The sequence below is a fragment of the Lynx canadensis genome, chromosome C2 (assembly GCF_007474595.2).
Source record: "Lynx canadensis isolate LIC74 chromosome C2, mLynCan4.pri.v2, whole genome shotgun sequence".
In the NCBI taxonomy this organism is placed as follows: Eukaryota; Metazoa; Chordata; class Mammalia; order Carnivora; family Felidae; genus Lynx; species Lynx canadensis.
The window spans coordinates 45,079,916-45,099,840 of record NC_044311.2 but is presented as its reverse complement, the minus strand read 5'-3'; the positions used below and the strand labels follow the sequence as shown (position 1 = coordinate 45,099,840).

At 36.1% G+C, this 19,925-nt stretch overlaps 1 protein-coding gene across 3 annotated transcripts in view; it reads right to left on the bottom strand.

The window, feature by feature from the left end:
- Positions 1-9,754: 9,754 nt before the first annotated feature.
- TSC22D2 (TSC22 domain family member 2) overlaps positions 9,755-19,925 on the bottom strand; it is a 51,160-nt gene continuing 40,989 nt past the window's right edge. For 2 of the 3 annotated variants that reach the window (XM_030328942.1, XM_030328943.1), the window contains 2 exons: positions 15,843-15,894; positions 9,755-14,854 (listed from right to left, as the gene is read on the bottom strand). In XM_030328942.1, the coding sequence (XP_030184802.1) occupies positions 14,594-14,854; positions 15,843-15,894 (313 nt within the window). In that variant the 3' untranslated portion in view covers positions 9,755-14,593. The remainder of the gene's footprint in view (positions 14,855-15,842; positions 15,895-19,925) is intronic. The other variant, XR_003971668.1, reaches the window with a different exon arrangement.

Sequence of the window (19,925 nt, the reverse complement as noted above, 5' to 3'; positions counted from 1 at the left end):
CAGCCTAATTAAAAATGGGCAAAAGATTTGAAGAATCTTTCATACTTCATGAAAGAAGATATATCATTGGCCAACAAGCACATGAAAAGATGCTCAATCAACATCATTAGTTATAAGGGAAATGCAACTTAAAATCACAATGAAACACCGCTACTTACTCCTTTGAAGTCTAAAGTTAAAGAGTGGTAATACCAAGTCCTGGCAAGGATGTGCAGCAACTGGAACCCTCGGTGAGAAAGTATAATATATAAACATTTTGGAAAACATTTCAGCAGCTTAAAAAATCAAGTTGACTAAACATTTACCATAGGAACCATTCCTAGGCATTTACCCAAGAGAAATGAAAACAATATATTCATCCAGGGCTGCCTGAGTGGCTTAGTGAGTTAAGTGTCCAACTCTGGAATTTGACTCCGGTCATGATGTCACAGTTCCTAAGATCGAGTCCCGTGTTGGGCTCTATGCTGACAGTGCAGAACCTACTTGGGATTCTCTCTCTCCCTCTTTCTCTCTGCCCGCCTCTCTCTCTCTCTCTCTCTCTCTCTCTCTCTCTCTCACACACACACACACACACACACACAACTTCTCTCTCAAAAATAAATGAGTAACTTAAAAAAATATGTCCATTGAAAGACTTGTTCATGAATTTTCATGCAGCTTTATTCATAATCGCCCCAAATAGGAAATATTCCAAATATTCAACATTAAATGGATAAATCGTGGAACATCCCACAGTGGAATACCACTCAGAAGTACAAAGAAATAAATTACTGACAGAGCAACATGTATGAATCTCTAAAAACATTGCACTGGGCACAAGAAGCCAAGTCCAAAAGATTAATTTGGCATGATCTTATGTATATGAAATTCAAGAAAGGGGAAATCTAAAGTGTCCAAAAAGCCAGCTTAGGGCAGGGGACAGGTAGGACTCAACTGCAGAGGGTCAGGAGGAAATTTTTGAGGTGATAGAACGGTTCTTCGTCTTGACTGTGGTTGTGGTTGCATGACTTGCACCTTTGTCAAAACTCATCAAACAACTTATTTAAAACGATGCATTTTACTGTACAGATTAAACCTCAATAAAGTGGATTAAAAGATATTAAAATAAGAGATTATTTAAAATAATGGTTCCCTGCTTTGAATAGTTTCCTTGGAACCCCTAGACTTTAACCATTTTTCCTTTTTTATCCCACTCAATTTTTCCCCCCAAGGCAGGTAGTTTTATAGCTAAGTGTGTGTGATTATCTGAGCTAAGTGGGATAAAGGAGTACATGGGGTTCAAATAAAAGAAATGTAACATTTTGATATCATTAGAATATTAATATATTTGGAAGATAAATATAATTTGGGTTTTGGAACTGAGGAACTGAAAATTTGTTCTAATTACATATTAGATAACTACAGCTAATAATACTGTATTGCACATTTGAAAGTTACTAAGAGAGTAGATCTTAAAAGTTCTCAGCACAAGAAAAAAGTGTGTAACTATGGTGACAAATGTTAACTACACTTATTGTGATGATTATTTTTCAATATATACAGATACTGAATCATTATATCATATACCTGAAACCAATATAATGTTATATGTCACTTGTATCTTGATTTAAAAAATTAAAATAATTTTGAATTATTAAAATAATAAATAAATAATTTAGAAATAATTGTGAAGGACTCCCATCACAAATAAATGAAGGTGATTATTTAGCACATTTATCCTAGGTTTGAAGATTACTGTATGTAAAATTCTTTGCTTTTCACAGGTTAAAATTTATCTCATTGTTTTAATTCTACATGTTTTTTTTTTTTAACCTTTATTTTTGAGACAGAGAGAGACAGAGCATGAACGGGGGAGGGTTAGAGAGAGGGAGACACAGAATCTGAAACAGGCTCTAGGCTCTGAGCTGTCAGCACAGAGCCTGACGCGGGGCTCGAACTCACGGACCGCGAGATCATGACCTGAGCCGAAGTCAGATGCTTAACCGACTGAGCCACCCAGGCGTCCCTCTACATGATTTTATGTAGCATGCAGATGTACAGCCCAAACAAGAAGAAATTAGATAGAACAAATGACAACTATTCTCCCATTTTCAGCCTGTAATAAATCCCAGGCAAGTATTTCAGAAGACTTTTTAGAAGGTGACATAGTGTCAACAGGAAAGGATTCCTGAAAGCCAAGGACTGTAGAGTAGTAACACAAATGCATGCTTATGAAGTTGCAAAACAAAAACAAAAACCTCAAAAAGACCAAATTCTGGTTTTACTTTGTGTGCGCCTTAGCTCTCCACTTTTATATAGTGAAATGACTTCATACCCACAGCTCAACCATCCTCTTTTCCTATCTACATGGCGTGAAGGCAAAGGACTCAAGAAATGTTGGCTAATACCGTTCTTACCCCGGGGAAATTCTCACACAATTGGACAAAGGTATATGGATAAGCAATTTTGGTTATAGGAAAAAATCAAGTGCCAATCGTCCATTAATAGGGAAGTGTTATGGTATGGTTTATTATAGAATACTACACAACCATTTATTTTTTTATTTTTATTTTTTTTAATTTTTAAATGTTTATTTTTGAGATAGAGACAGAGCATGAGTGGGGGAGGGGCAGAGAGCGAGGGAGACACAGAATCCCAAGCAGGATCCAGGCTCTGAGCTGTCAGCACAGAGCCCGATGTGGGGCTTGAACCCACAGGCCGTGAGATCATGACCTGAGCCAAAGTTGGATGCTCAACCGACTGAGCCACCCAGGCTCCCCACTACACAACCATTTAAATGAATAAAGATGATCTCTGTGCTGTTACACAAGGATGTCCATTGATTATCGTAGATTTATAGAAAGCGAGTTGAAGAAGAATATGTTTGGTATGGTACCAATTAAATAAAAAAACCCGCACAATGTATGTGTGCATGTATATCTGAATTATATGGAGAGAAAACTGTTAGCAGAGATTGCAGAGCAGGGTTGAGAATGAGTAGGTAGGAGAGGGTTTTCCTCTCAAAAAAAAAAAAAACACAAAAAACACAAAAATCTTCTTTATTGGAATCTTTCAATGATCATGTGGTACTTAAGGGAATACACATTTCTAACAAACAAAAAGCACTCCTCCCCTGCACTGAGGTTGCAGAAATCAGATATCAGTAAACTGAATGCAGTCTGGTTGGTATTCTATGAATGGAGTCTTACCTCACCTTTCTTCATTCCAAGGAGGATGTATTGTCACATATTGTCCTCACTTCACCCATCCCATATGGCCATCTTTTGAATCACAGAGCTGCCTCAATGAAATAAAATAGATGAATCAATGAATAGGAATAATTTGTGTACAGCTTCAACTTAATTTGTTCCAGAAAAGGAATTCCTTTTTTCTTGTGACCTCTAACCCATTTGAGTACAACAGGGAGAAAAACGGGATATGGCACCCCACAGCCTGGAATCTAGTTCTACCACTAATCAGATCTGAGATTTTTGGCAGATTACAAGCTCTCAAGATTCTCTAAACCTGTTTCCTTATCCATCAAATGAGCAAAAATACTTGCTTTTCCAAACCTTATCAGAGGATAGTTGTGAGGATGGGTTAAGGGGGGGGGGGGGAGGTGACCTGATTTTGGAGGTGACCTGAATTATCATAGGTGGTATTCCCATGCCTTAAAAATCACCCAGTCTTTTCCTAGACCTTTTTGTCAAAAAGTGATGAGGAAAGAGAGCATGGCCTCAATCATGCCCAGAAAGAGGTACAAAGAAAACCAAGAGCAAGCATTTACTGCATGCATGCAGTGGGCCAGATCCCAGTTAAGTGATATACATGCTTTATCTTGTTTAATCCTCACAAGAAGGCTATGATATGGTTATCTCAGGTTACATTTACAGTTCAGAAAACTCAAGAATAAAGTATGTGTAACATAAGTGTGAACCCTCCCTCCATCCATCCATCCATCCCTTCATCCATTTTATAACAGTACTACCAGGAATACAACTGTGAATAAAAAAGAAGTCTCTGTTCTCACAGAACTACCTTTGAGGGAGACCTGGTTTGAAGTTTCCCAGCCATCAAAGGGCAAAGGGGGATTCTCATTTAGTTTCACACCACTCAGTTTCTGGCTCTAGGCATTGGCAACCTTCTGTGCCACATTTCCTAGATAGTTCATTTTAAGTCCCACAGACTGGTCCCAGGACCACAATGCCCTTTCTTGTCCTCCTTCTAAGACTCTCTACCTTGAGCCAACATTTTGGAATATTCAGGGGTAGAAGCTTGTATTAACCAGTTGCTTTTTCTCGCAAGGTGTGATTATCTGAGCAAGGAAACTTCCAAGAAAGCTGCACTCCCAGATGAGTCAGCTGTCATCATGGCCATTACCTAATGCTGAACAGGGATGGGTTCTGTCTGGAGAACAGGACAGGGTAGCCTTCAAGAGTCCCATTTAAAAAGAGGCTGAGAGGGGCGCTTGGGTGGCTCAGTCAGTTGAGCATCTGACTCTTGATTTCAGTTCAGGTCATGATCTCATGGTTTGTGTGTTGGAGCCCCTCGTGGGACTCTGTGCTGACAGTGCAGAGCCTGCTTGGGACCCTTTGTCTCCCTCTCTCTGCCCCTCCCTCACTTTCATGCATGCTCTCGCTGTCTCTCTCTCTCTCTGTGTGTCTCTCTCTCTCCCTCTCTCTTTCTCTCTCAAAATAAATAAATAAATAAATAAGCATTTAAAAAAATAAAAAGAGGCTGATATTCCTGACCAGGAGCTTCTTTTCAATTTTTCTCAGTGAGTGCTTAACAAGGACAGTCAACTGGGGGCAGGATAGAATGGAGAAGAATGGGAGAGCAATGGGCCTGAGAAAGGTGGTTGGAGGAGTGGTCCCTAGGAGGCCATACAGACCTAGGTTCTTGTGTCAACCACCTAGATTCTTTTTTTTTTTTTTTTAATTTTTTTTTTCAACGTTTATTTATTTTTGGGACAGAGAGAGAGCATGAACGGGGGAGGGGCAGAGAGAGAGGGAGACACAGAATCGGAAACAGGCTCCAGGCTCTGAGCCATCAGCCCAGAGCCTGACGCGGGGCTCGAACCCACGGACCGCGAGATCGTGACCTGGCTGAAGTCGGACGCTTAACCGACTGCGCCACCCAGGCGCCCTCAACCACCTAGATTCTTAAGCTGATGTCCCAACACTGAAACCTCTTCTTGTGTCCAGAGCAATACCATTAAAACGATAAGCTGATTCCCATGGAGAGTCAAGACATGGTTAACAAAGGCAATAGGACACATGGGTACCAGTGTTGCTGATCTTTATTGCATTGCTTAGACATAATGCTGCATAAGCTAATTATCACTCATCCCATGCTGTGTTTCTTAGGAAACCTCCTGATTTGGAAGGGTAGTATCTCCACTATCCATGTGGTAGAAAGCGGGCACACAAAAGTCCACTGTTCATTTGTGTAACTCTTCATTCTCTGGTTTCTCAGGGTTCCCTGTCCTGATTTTCCTGTCTGCTGATGCTGCTCCCAAGCCAGCCTCCACTGTGCCTGGAGTGTGGCTTCCTCCCCGCATTCCCTCAAGGTACTCTTGACTCAGAAGTTACGCCCAGACTCAGCTGTAAACAGACAAGTCTATCTACCAACTTTTTGGGAGTCATTGTTTCCTGGCTTCTCCCTACTAACACTGAAATACAGCATCGTAAATCAACTTACTTCATTCCCCTCCCTCTTTTCGGAATAAATATCAGAGAAAATCTTCCTTAATCACTCCTCATTTATTTTTATTCCTTTGTAGGAATTCAGCTTATTATTTTGAAAACCGAGATATGAAAGGAAAGAATTAAGTCCCTGCCTTCCTCATATGAACTGTACCTCAAGGTAACTGAACAGATGATAAGGGCGAGTTCCTCTTTAGAGAAGTAATTTTACTAATGAGTGAGAAGGAATGATAGAATTTATAGGCTAATGAGTCTAGACAGTGATTATTAACTGCTGCCCAAATCCCAAAATAGGGACAACCAGGCAACATGTGATGGAAATATACACCATCACTTATGAATTAATCTGGACAAAATATGAACCTGAAAATGATTAAGCTTCTAGAGCTAACTAATTTACAGGAACTCTAGGGGACAGATGATTCCACAAGAATACAACCAGGAAAGTTCAGACTTTGGAAAAGCTACAGGACAAACAACCCTAATTTTTAAAGAATTCAAGGGAAAAAAGAGGGGGTTAGAGAGTCTATAGATGAAAAGAGACTTCAGAGGCATACCAACCAGTTGCACTGTATGGACGTTATTTTGATCGGATTTCAAACAAATGCACTATAAAAAATTTTAAGACAAGCAGGGGAATGCAGACATAAACTAGATTTTTAATGATATTAAGGAATTATGGTTATTTTTTAAAGTAGTATTATGGCTGGTTTTTAAAGAATTCCTATCTTTTAGAAATACGTGCTGAAATATAATAGGAATGGAGAAGGTGCTATGATATCTTGAATTTCTTTCAAAAGAATCCAGAGGATGGTGGGAAAACCGGTGCAAGTATAAATAATACAAGATTGGTCACAAGTGGATAATTGTTTAAGCTGGGTGATAGATACACAGAAGTCCCTTATACTGTGTACTTTTGTATATGACTAGAAATTTCCACAGCAAAATGATAAAAAAAATTTAGAAGATAAACAACTGGAAGAACAGATGTGGGATGTATAACATCCCAACAATCAGAGGGGTAAAATATGAATAAGAAAACAATCAACTGAATAAAAGCCAGGAAAAGGGAGAAAATGGGAAACCTAGAAGGGATTCTAAAGAGAAAACATAAAATAAGATGGCAGAAATACATCAAATATGCCTGTAATAATAATATACAAAAATGGATTAATCTATTAAAAGAAAACTAGGAAATTCAGCCACATATATATGTATATTGTAAACACAAGGCTGTAAATTCCGCCATATATATACATATATATATATTTTTAACAAGAGTAGCCCCTAAAAAAATGAAAAGGAGGGAAATGAAGAGGTAGAAACCTTTTTGCTAAACAAATGATAATAAACTAAAATTAGGTAAAACAGTTCAATAAGGTAAGAAATGAAACTTACTGGAAGGAATTAGCAATACAGTGATCATTGGTGACCTTGTGAAAAATGGTTTTGGGGCACAGGGAGAACTCCTACCAGCTCAGACTGTGAGCGACAAGCAGCGAGTGGAAGTGGAAGAAGTGGAAAGGCAGAATAAGCAGCTGAAAAAGCAGGTGGAGGCTTACTCGTTTATCATTTATTTACATATTAAGCCTGTATAAACACTGGCTGATGTGATGAAGTCCGAGGAGAGGGTGAAGGAGAAGAAAAATAGAGAGGGAAAGGGGGAGGGGAGAAGGCTGAAAACGGTGAGACCCAGGGCACCAGGGAGGACATTAGCAGAAGAGACAAGAAGGAAACACTTTCTATTTAATTTTATTTCTAATTTATTAATTTGTCATTACACAAACAATACATGAATGCATACTCAAAAACATTGAATATTACAGTTAAAGCTAATGCACTCCACCAAACTACTATTAACAGTTTGGTTAGTATCCTTCCAGAACTTCTCTATACATTTTTATAATATACAAATAGGTACTTAGGAAGTACACTATACAGTATTTGTGTGTGTGAATATATGTGGTATGTGTTTTAAAATCAATGGTATCATATGTATTGCATGTGTTATCCGTTTTTTCCCCAAACTTTGAAAAAAATGTATCTAAGAGATCTTTCCATGTCAGTAGGTGTACGAATCTTGCTCTTTTTTTTTATTGATGCCCAGTATTTTATACTGTTCCAGCCTCTTGATGGGTATTTTGTTTTTTCCAATTTTATTCTATTACAAAGTTACAAGTGACATCTTTGTACAGGCCACCCTGTGAACACAGAATGGGAGTGTGTTTCATTATAAACTGGAAGTGTTGAGCGACAGGGCATGTGAATTTTACATTTTAATGGATACCAGTCGACTGCCTTTAAAGGTAGCTGTGCCAATTTATCTGTTTTCCCACACTCTTGCAGGCTTGTGATTTATAGAGATTTTAAATATTTGCCAACTAGATTTGAGATAGCTTCTTTTTATTGTGCATTTCCCTTATTTTGCTGAGTTTGGGCATCTCTTCATAATCTTAGAAAACTTTTTGCTTATCTGAATTTTCACAGGGAGATTTCTACAAGGGATATGTGACCAAAAAGCAATAGACTTGTCTAGCTTGTCTAGCTGGAATTAATTTTTGTGAGCTAGAGATCTATTTTCTCTCCCCATCCAAATGGTTATGTTGTCTCAATATTATTTGTTGAATAATCCATTCTTTTCCTACTAATTTGAAATGTTACTTTTATCATTTACTCAATACATAGTTGTTTCTGGATTCCAGCTCTATCAGATTTATTTTTGGCATCAGGCACCTGAGTTATTCTTAACTTGGTTCACTGAATGGTAGCTGGTTTTGTCAGCCAAGATAATGAGTGTGTTGCTTATAAGACAATAGGTAATATAACTCATTGACACACAAATTCTATTCTAGTTAAGTTTGATTTAAATCAGTTCCATTATCTACAAACTTAAGAGTATTAAAAAATGTGTAAACTTCTCTCTCAGATTAGTTCCTTTTTTTTAGGGGACACCTCACAGGCTCAATTATAGAGATAGGAGGATTTTCACCAAGTCCCCTCTTTCTAAGAGTACTGTTTGATGTTAAAGCTTTTTGGTGATGTAAAGTTGCTTCCTGGCAATGTCATGTGGCAGGGCAATATTACTGTTGATTTACATGAACCTTTCATTCAACAGATTATATGACGTTCACAAACTATGACATACACTTTGAATAAACAATGGCACTTTAGTTTTTACTTCTACATGGACCATAGCTCCTGGAGTGCACAAATCATGTCCCATTTATCTATCTCCAAACATCTATTACAGGGTGCAGCACCTGAATTGAAATAGAACTAAAGTGCATTCCAACGGTGTTTCTATGAAACAAAAAATAAAACCCAAACTTCTCAAAAACAAAACCTTTAGGGGATTGACAAAGTTACACATAGTCCTTTTTTCTGTCTGATTAAATTATATGTTATCTATTTTAGTAGAAATACTGGAATAAGACACTGACCTGATAAATTATTTCACGCCAAGTGTGGGGAAAATATTCCCTTGTTGTCCATGGACTTCCTCAGGTATGACCTATCTCTAGATGCGTTGCTTGCCTGTGAAATGAGGATAAGAACTGTGATCTGGAAAACAGTTGGATTGCAGTAGGCAAGACTACTTCACAGTTGTTATATAGAAAAATGAAAAGGTAAAAACTTTTTATATGGGCAAGTATAAGTGTGGCATTTGCCTTGTTTTAAAATTCAGTTATTTTTATGATCTAAGTTACCACACCTCTTTCTTCCTTCTTTCAAAGGGATAACTTTGGCTTCTGTGGGCAATGTCTTAGTCCATAAAGTTAGATGCTGTTTTATAGCTCAATCTATGACAACACATCATGGAAGAATTCTCAAAACTGCCTAATCTATCAGTTTTCCTGGTAAGGAGAAGAAAAAAATAATAAAGCTAACTCATTATGTTGAACAAATTTTATGAACAAGTAGACTGTATCAGTGCAAAATACCAACTTTTTACTTTACCATTACCAATCCCGAAAGGCTGTCTTACTTTTATTTATGATGATTGTTAAAAAAAAAAATGTCTATGACCTGTAGCTTGCTTTGTGTATGTGCCTCACTTACCATTTTTCATCTGTGAACATAGCATGCCATACCAACTGTAGCCCACTAAGGAAATCATTAAATAGCACTTGTACAGTGATATTCTCCACTGACAAAGGAATACATACATTCAAAGAACAGATCTCGCTATAGAAATTCTGTGACTTGGCATAGAAGTACATGTAACAGAGTTGCATCCTAGAATGTTGAAAGGGTGCAAATACATGTCACTAAATAATAAGCCATTAGGTTAGTATTGCTAGAAAATAGAAACATGGGTTACTAGGCTTGAGGCAGGAAGGGGTGGGAGAAGAGATTATTTTGCTTAGGCAGGGGACTTACAGGGAAGAAAGAAGCCTTCTGAATTGAACTGTGTCAAAGAATGAAAAGGTGAAGCCAACAAAACCTATTTTGACTTGGGTTTCAGTATCTGCAATGGGGCCAGAACTCACATTATCCTTCTTGGGGAAGGATAGCCTTGAGGGACAGGATTTGGACTCATGCTCTGGGATACTCTAATTCTAGTCACCATAAAGGAACTAAATTTGGTTTACCTAGAGGGCTGAATTTACAGAGGCATAAATGTGAAGCCAGGGGTCTTCCATTCCCCCTACCCTTTTGCTAAATTCTTGAAATTCCTTTAAACAAAGACTTTCATTTCACTGAAGTATTATGGCTGTTGGAAGGAAGAGTTTGACTAAAACATTCTAAGACATAGGGTTCTCTGATCTTTCTTTGGAAGCAGAAAGAACAGACACCGGATGTTGGGAATGGAATGTTCATTGTAGAGGGGATAATGGTATAGAAAGACCCAAGACAAACTTCCTCATGAGCATCACTAACCTGCCTATTTATCATTTTGTAATTTTGCCTATTCATTCTGGATTATTGTACCTCCTAAATTACTTCTCCACTTCCAGTTTCAGCCCACCAATTCACCTCCCATTGGTAACTAGAATGATTAATTTTTCTAAACTGCTTATCTGGTCACAATCCCACTGCCTAAAATCATTCGGGAAGTTATTTTTGTTCTAGCTGCCAACCTACTATGGTGAGTCAGACTTTGCCTGAGTCTGTCTCCTGGGAAACAATTCTGTGACAATTCAAGGAGTTTTGTTTGTGCTCTCCTTTAAACTTTGGAGCACTGTTTCCTTATCAGGTGTCATCTCTGTGAGGGAACCTCCCCTGACAAATCCATCTTTGTATGTTTTCACTATTGCATTGTACATGTTGGTTTGTCTAAGTCCTCAAACTGTGAATCTTTAGACCTGGGCTTTGTCCTTTTACAAGTATTGAAGAGAATTGAGTCAAGTCACAAGGTGCCTGCGCTGAGCCTCCTTTAAAAAAAATTACACTTCAGATCATCTGAAAAATTTCCCCCCCCAAATTAGCTGTTATTTTATTTCTAGTTCTACAGAGGTGAATTTCCATCTAAGAACAGGTATTTTAGTTACTCTAATCTTGAGGACTTCCCCCAGCTCTTTTTTAAAAGGTCTAGGAGTGACCAGTTTGAATTTGGAGAAACATCATCATCTCTGACCTGTGATAATTCTTTGTGGATAAAGACAGTTGTGATTACCTATCTCTGGGGACTTGATGGCAAAGCATTCCACCTTAATACTTCTACTTATCCCAGAACATTTATAATAGAATTGAAATATCCAGCTATTTTGAACATACAACTATGAGTTAAAGTAACATGTTTAACGCCTCATAAGCCTTTTTTGGGGAAGGGGTGTAGCAAGCTGTAAAATCACACTGTTAACTACTTAAAATAAGTTCTCTTTGGGGAAAGTTCGGTTTGTATTGCAGACATATTGCCATTATCAGAAACGAATTCTTCACCTAGGATTTTCTGGTTGGTTAAGGTAAACCAACAGAAAACTTGTGTGGCACTTTGGTCTACAAGAGAAAATTACAGATGGCATTCCTGTAAGACTGTGCCCCCCAAATTGGCATCCCAATAAATATTCCAATTATGTGGACTAAGAGACCTTAAATCTGAGGTCAAACTGAAATTTACTTAAGATCTAAACAAACCGATCACTTGGGGTAATGTCTCAATGTTGTTCTCAAATACAGTGTATTTTATTCTAAAAAAGTTAAGCTTTCCCACCTTTAAGTCTGTCCCTGACTTTGGGGTGAGGGCGTGCCTCAAGAGAGTAGGTTTGGATGTAAAGGTTTCCTTTCACAGCTGTTTTGGGGGTTATGTAAGGGGAAGGGGGACCCAATGGGAAGGAGAAGGATGGGAGAGCAAAGGACGAGCACTATTGTAATTTTGCATCTTTTGAACACCGCACCATGAGTTATCTTATGTCATTAAACTGAAAAGTTTATTAATATTTAAGGCTCTTGATACATATTGTCAAATTACTTTCTAGAAGTACACAGGAAAGTTTGCCTTTCTACATTAGGTCCTGCTATTTAAAAGACAAATAACAATTCATTAAATATTAATTTGCATTTCTTAGGTTACTAGAGGCTGAAACTTTAGAAACTGCCATTTATTTCTTCTGTGAACTACCCATATTTTCTACTGTGGTGGTTTTTTTTTTTTTTAAATGCAAAAATAGTAATAATTGCTTTTAATTACCGTTTTAAATTAACATTATCAATCATTTCCTTTGTGACTATTACTTTATGAAGTGTTTTTCTATCCCAAGAACCAAAATTTGTATTTTCACAAAAATCTCAACCTTTTCTAATACTGGTTTTTCTCTGCCAGTTTTAAATATCACACTTTTTTTGGACTTGAGGAGCACACCTGGTGAGCCTTGTGATTGACATTCCAACACGGAAGTTTCATTTCCTAACGCACTGGTGGTGACTCTACTTAGAATCTTGTTCCACACCTACAGGATTACTTCTCAAGCTTATGTCCTTAGTTCCTTAGTTTTTTCTCATATTATTCATTAACATTAAAATTTTGTTTATATTCAACAATGTATCGTCCAGCACAACTAGAACATAAAATATTTGGTAATCCTACATACACCCCAATTTTATGCATTTCCTTTGTGGCTAAATCTGATGAAGTTTTAATTTTAAATAGACAAAGAACAGTTATTTATCCTCTTTTAACAACGCAGAGAGCTAACTATTGGTTCCCATTAACTCCTGATTAGCTAGCTGGCTATAGACACACAGCATGTTAAGTTTTCTACAGGCACCTTTCTGAATTCAAGTAAAAGTTTTGGTAGACAAGGATTTCTTACTTAAAGGTCACTGACATAATATGAATCTTGAGTACAAATATTGCTCACCATTCTTGCATTCTTTAAATTATTTTACTTTGAAAATTTAAGAACTATCATTAAATCATTAAGAACACAGGTTTTCATTTAAGGAATATCTTGAACTGTGAAAATACAAATCTAATCAAATTAAATTTTGAACACATATAGAGCCAAATATTTCAACAAAACTGCAGTTTAATTTCAGAAAATGTGTTAAAATATATATTTATACATCAATTTCTGACATACACTTAATGTGTTAGTATACACAAAATGATGCTTTCTCTTGAAACTGTATTTATGAAATGTACATTTTAATTTAAATACTCAGTATACACTGCACTTAATCTGCATGTTGCATTTATTAAATACATTAAAATCTGCAATGTAACAAAACGTTTTCTGCATACGAAATTCAAAACACCATTTTAAATGAACAAAAGATGGCTCACTTCATTTTTTTTTTTTTTTTTTTTTTTTTACAACTAGTGTATGGGACACTAGCTCAGCTCCACCATACTACCTGTTCGTTCTTTTATTTGACATTGTTCACAGACTAGTACATATTACAATAAGAGTGCTGGATAAAAACATGAGGTACGAAAGTGGTTCAAAGATTATAGGTCATGCAGATCATGCTAGACAGCAAAGAAAATTGTGACCGAGAAAACACTAAATAAAAATACATAAAGAATGTGCATTATAAAAAAAAAACTCCATTACACAGCTTTGCTTCTTTGGTTACAAAGTAGGTTGAACAATTTCACAGCTTTTTATTCCCACCCGAAAAAAGAAAGTCATACGAAATGTCAAAAAGCAGAGGAATCGTGGCAATTTCTCTATTAGAAAGTAGAAACAAATGAACAAAGTTTTCTTCATCAAAATAGCCCAATTATTTATTATATCACAATAACTGGTGACTACCTGTACAGTTGCACTATGTTCTTCATACTTACACTATACAAAATTTACATTCAAGCTGGGTCTTTACTACTGAAAATAAATACCGAAGGTAAATTGCCATTAGTGTTAGAAATACGCCAGGATTCTTTTGTTCAATTATTGCCTAAACATTTTATCTATTAAATGCAATCCTGTCTTTCAAATCCTTTACTGATACTTATAATTATTCAAAAAAATTAAAAAAGTTCTGTGACATTGTTCATGTACATTATGAAAATAGCAGCCCTGTAATAAATAAAACACAAATAAATGAAAACTTACGTAGGCAAATGTTACTGATATTGAAAGAAAAGTGGCTCTTTAGATGAACTGTTATTTATAATGTGCGAGGAAGGCTCAGGGTAAATCCACGGGTAATAGGAAACATGGGAGAGCCACCAAAGCTCTGAAAAGACCCCACTCATGCGCACCAGGTAAAATGCAGACTCGGCTTGCTTTAATAAACCCCACCTATTATTCTCCTTGTGTACTGATGACATAAAACTGGACATCAACAGCGCTGCATGACATCTCAAAGAGAGGAAAAGCTCCTGTAGAATGATTGTCTAATACTGAAAAGGCCAAACACACAACCGAAGCATGGCTACTTGCTTTCGTATAAAGTGGAAAGAATACCAGTGGCACACAAGGATAGATTGCTTTCAGTTTTTTTCTTAATGAGGCAAGAAAGCTTTATGCTGAGGAGACATTCGGCTGCTGTGGAGGTTGCGTTGGCTGCGGAGGCTGTGCTATCACTGCTTGTTGTTGAGAAGTGCTACCAGGATTGGCCTGTTGGGCTGGGAGTTGGGATAATTGATCATTGTTTGAAAGAGATTTTAACAGTGCATTTTCTCGTTCAAGTAAAGAGTTTCTTTCAACTAATTCTTTTATTTGTTCCTTTAGAACTTCCACTTCTTCTCTTACTGCATACATCAAATGGCTTTTCACCAGATCCTGTGAAAAACAAAATTAGTAATGTCACAAAGAATATAAGGGAAAGGTGTTGCTATTTGGTTCTGGCCTACCTGGTGCCTTATAAACATGAGGCATTTTTATATTAGTTCTTTTGCTCTTGCTTTTAATGTTTCTACTGTATCTTGACTGGCCCTAAGGGAGGTAAGAGTGGAAAAAATCCAGTTTCCAACTAGGCAGCTAGCCCAGGATTTCTTTTCAAATTTTGGAGTGATTTCCAAAAATACTAGGCTCCTTAACTTGTCAATTATAAGCTTAGAATTAAAAAAAAAAAAAAAAAAGTTTAAAATCACATGCTTAGATGTTAGACCAAGAGAACAAAGGATATTCAAGTGATATTTAACTAGTTCTAGCACTTCTTTAAGAGATAAGGTGCCTACGATTTCCAACTCTAAAATCTTAAAGAAAAACAGTTTGAGACTAATGGCCCTTATTTATAGTCTATAATTTTAATAAGCTTGAATCAAAATATTTTATATACAATATGAGCAGAATATCTTTAAGGGAATAAAAAAATTGATAGTAACAGCAGAAATCAGAAACAGATTCAACATGAACAGGTCTATTCATTAGAGATGAGTAAAACAGCATCTATAAATGGATGACAAAGGTTTCTAGCTGAAATTTTCATTTTAATATTCTTTCGTCAATAAACTATTTTTGATGCTGGAATATTTGAAGGCACATAATGCATTCTGATTATGTATGCCCCTTAAAATGGCCCTGATTTATCAGTGGTAATGCATGAAATGTGAGATGTTCAAATGGGAGAAATAGTAACTCCACTGGTATTTCTAGGCTAAAAATTCTCAATGTTTTTTTAGCAGTTTCAATTAAATGTCATTATATAAAAAATATACTTTGGTCATCTTGGTGTAAAGAATTTAGGTGTTTTTCAGAATTGATAAAAACCAACTGCCTCCTACAACAAACAACCTATAAAATGAGAGCACTATTAACTTTTACTTACCATTGCTTGTTCTATTTTGTTGTCAATGGCTACACCACCTCCCCCAGATGCACTGGAAAAAATTAGAATATTTCATTAAATTATTCTAAAAAATGTAACATCCTTTCCAACTCTTAAAATAATTAAAAACATTTGTTTTACTTAAAACCAAAAATAACTTAAAATAGCTTAAAAGTCTATTCTCAAAATTTCAGTACTCAGAGCTCTCATTTTGAAAATGAAGGATCTCAGTAAGTACAGGACTTCTAGAAATCCTTTGTAGTTCCAACATTTCTTATTTCCCTATGACATACATACACTACTTTAAAGCAACTCCCTATTCAGGAGTTAACTCAGTGAACTTTTAAAAGGATAAATTTTGAATGAGCACTACACTCTCCACATCTTTTAAACTTCATTTACTAACTATATATTCTAATTGACTTTCATGTGGAAATTCCAGTAGTCACTTACTGCATTAAAATTCAGATGATGACTTTTCTTCTAGAGATTTTAATTCTGGCTTAAAAATTTTCAGAACTGGCTTCTAAAGGGCCTTTGGGCTGGTTAACAGCGTTCTCAACATTCTGGCAAATCTACATACTTTGATTGTAGGTTACTGGCTGGTAAAAATCACCTACGAACGTATGTGGTTTAGACCAGTTTTTCCTGGAAATAATTTGAAGTAATCTAGCTGGTAAATATATCCCAAGGTCAACCTTAGCATTTGTATGATAATTACACAGAAGATTCAATAACTGTCCTCTTAACTAGTAAGAACAGTGAAGATCTATATCTTTTTCTTGGTATTTTTGTAAATTTTGAAGAACAGTCATTAGATTTTCATGTAAAGACAAATCTGACACTTTAATCTACTTTAACAATACAAAAAGAGATCTTTAAACAATTTTGATATAAAACTTTGCAAAATTACTCTTCGTAAAGTATACCCTAAGAAAATTTAGATGCTAATATATTTGAACACTTTTATTTTAGATGATGTAGACCCTCAATGTTCTATCAGACTGAGGCGCAGAAATATCCCGTCTTATGTAGTGGTGCCTTTTATATTGCAATCCAAGTAGATATGGTTATAATTCTGGTTCTGCTACTCACTACCTATGTGACCATCAGCAAAATCAAGTATTTAACTTCCCTGGACCTCCTTCCTCATCTGTAAAATGAAGGGGTGCTTGTCAATGCCTCAGTGGACTTCCTACTTCTAAATCCTTGAAACTGAATCAGTACATGAAAACATTAAACTTGTTTATCTGAGCATTAACCACATTAATTATAGCATACTCTTTGACTTCTTGCTGCTGCTATTTCTAAGATGAAACAGGCTTTTGTAGACCCAATAACTAGAAACGATATATATATAGATTGTTAATAAATAATTATACATGTTAGGCTTTAAATGCTTGTAGAGCTATGCAAAACAAACTATGGCTATATGTAACTATAAACGATAGAACAACTATATAAACCATAAGGCTTCGGTGTAAAGTTCAGTTCAGAGACCACTTGGATATGGTCACCAAATACTGCCTACAATTTGCAAAGAAGACATTAGCATTACTTCTAGGCATTTAGATTAGAGTCTATCTGACCATCCTAGATTGTACTTTCTATATTTTTTATTTCTATGTCAAGGAAAAACTATATTAGTTTTAGTCAATTCTTGATGTGAATACATGCAAGCCTTTTAACACATCTGTTTTAAACAGAACACCTTCAATGCTAACTTTAACACCAGTTTTACATATTAACAAGCAAGCAAAACAAAAAATAAACCCTAACCCCTAAAAAGGGTTTATTACTTTTTTTTTATGATTAAAATAATATTAGTAAGTTTCCAAACCATTCCCTTAGGCTAAGGAATAATTATCATCCTATTCTTTGCTGATATAATAAACTCTAATCCTGACTCAGACCTCTTTTACAGCAATGGAGGAATAAGTCTGCAAAGTATAAATGGATATGAAGATATGTGTCCCTTAAAAGGTATTAATATCCCAATTTTGTTAAGCATTGTACTTAAACCAGAATTAAATCAGTCACAGACACAATTACTATCACTACAGCAATCTAGTTTGAAGGCTGTTTTTAAAGAATTCTATAACCTATGGCAGTGGTTCTTAAACTTTAGCACACACCAGTCATCCAGAGGACTTCTTAAAACAGACTGCTGGGCTTCACCTCAGTTACTGATTCAGAAGGTGTACGGTGGAGCCCAGGAATCTGCATTTCTAACAAGTTTCCAGGCAATGCTGATTCTGCTACCTGACAGAACATACTGTGAGAACCATACTTTGAGAACCAATGGTTTACAAAGATGAAAGTCGTAAGAGAAAATAAAAAAAACTAATTCTATTTTTAAAACTTCTTAACCTGAATACAAAACTTCTTACCCTTCATGACTTTGACCCCTGCCTTCTATGGTCTCCTTTCTTCTCACACTCCATCTGGCTGGCCAATTGTGTTATGTCTTACATAACTATTTACAGTCTGTGAAACATATGTTCTCTCAGGTTTCCATGGCTTTGCAGAACTGCTCCCCGAGCTGCAAATGCTCATGCCTCCAATTCATCTGGCTACCTTTTACTTGTTCCTTAAGATGCTCCAGTGCCACTTCTTCTGTAATGCCTTCTGATTTCCTAAGGCAGAACCAATTACTCCATCTCTCTTACGGTTCACCAATCTTCACAAACTTTTTGTACTGCATAACCAGGAAAGCAAAATAGTGAACTCCAGCTCCTCCACACACTCAGTGTGTGAATTCTGGGAAATTATTTAACCTTTCTAGAACTCAGGTTTTTTATCTAAAATAAGAATTATATACCTCAATTCATAAAACTCCTGTGAGGATTAAATGAGTTAAATAATACTGCCATTGTTAGCTCCTATCAGACTGAGTTCCTTCAGAGAGGTTCTTTATCTTTCACCTGTATGAAGAAGTAAACTCAGTGCTTGGCACATAGGAACTCAAGTGCATACTGAAAGAGTAAATAGGATAACAATTAGATTTGAAACAATTACCGGTTTATGTCAGAAAGCCATTAAAATATTTTGAGTTTGAATAAATCAGTAATTCTCAAAGTATGGTCACTGGACCAGCAATATCAGCATCATCTGGGAACTTGTTAGAAATGTAAACACTTGGGTCTACCCCAGACCTACTGAATTATATACTCTTGAGGTGGGACCCAGGAAATCTATTTTAACAACTCCTCCAGATGACTGATAGAAACTAAAGATTTGAGAAACTGATTTATAATAAGGATATCAACATGGCAGTCTTAAACAATCAAATAGGAGGGTATTCTATTTAAAAATCCCTGAACATGGTTTAAGACTATTATTTCAACGAGGGTTTTCAATGAGGGTCACAAGTTGTTTTCTACCATATTCAAAGTCAACATAGTGGTTTGGGCTTCACATTCTTAAAAAATGAAACTGATCAACAAAAGGAGAATGAAAAATTTTCCTTTATTTGCTTCCTTGACCTAATGTTAAAGTATTATGTCTTGTTTTCTTTTTTATAATTGCATTCACCACACTATAACTTGATGGTTAACCAGTTTCTGAACTTAAGTTACCAAGACTTTGTAACTATTCTGGTAAACTATAAGTGCTATAGAAAGGGATAATTTTTAAAAAGAAACTTTGTTTGCTATGGGTCACTCTTTTAGAATAAAAACATATCATGATTAGTATTTACTAGAAGAATTAAAATTTGTGGGTATTGAGGAAATGGACATATGGACATATAAATAATAAAAATATCTTTTATAGGATGATTTTCTGCTAAAACTACAGCATCCCCCCCCCCCAAAGAATCAAATGAGCTTGAATTTAGTTTTTTTTTTTTTTTTTAAGATTTCATACATTTTTAAGTAATCCCCACACCCAACATGGGGCTCAAACTCACAACCGTGAGATCAAGAGTCACAAGCACTACCGACTGAGCCAGCCAGGAGCCCCTAAATTCAATGGTTAAGTAAATTACAATTATATTCACAGGAAAAATAAAACTCAATGTATCAAAGGTACAGCAAGACAGCCCGGTTCAAAGCTGTTCATTTTTAAATTCATCCCAATTGG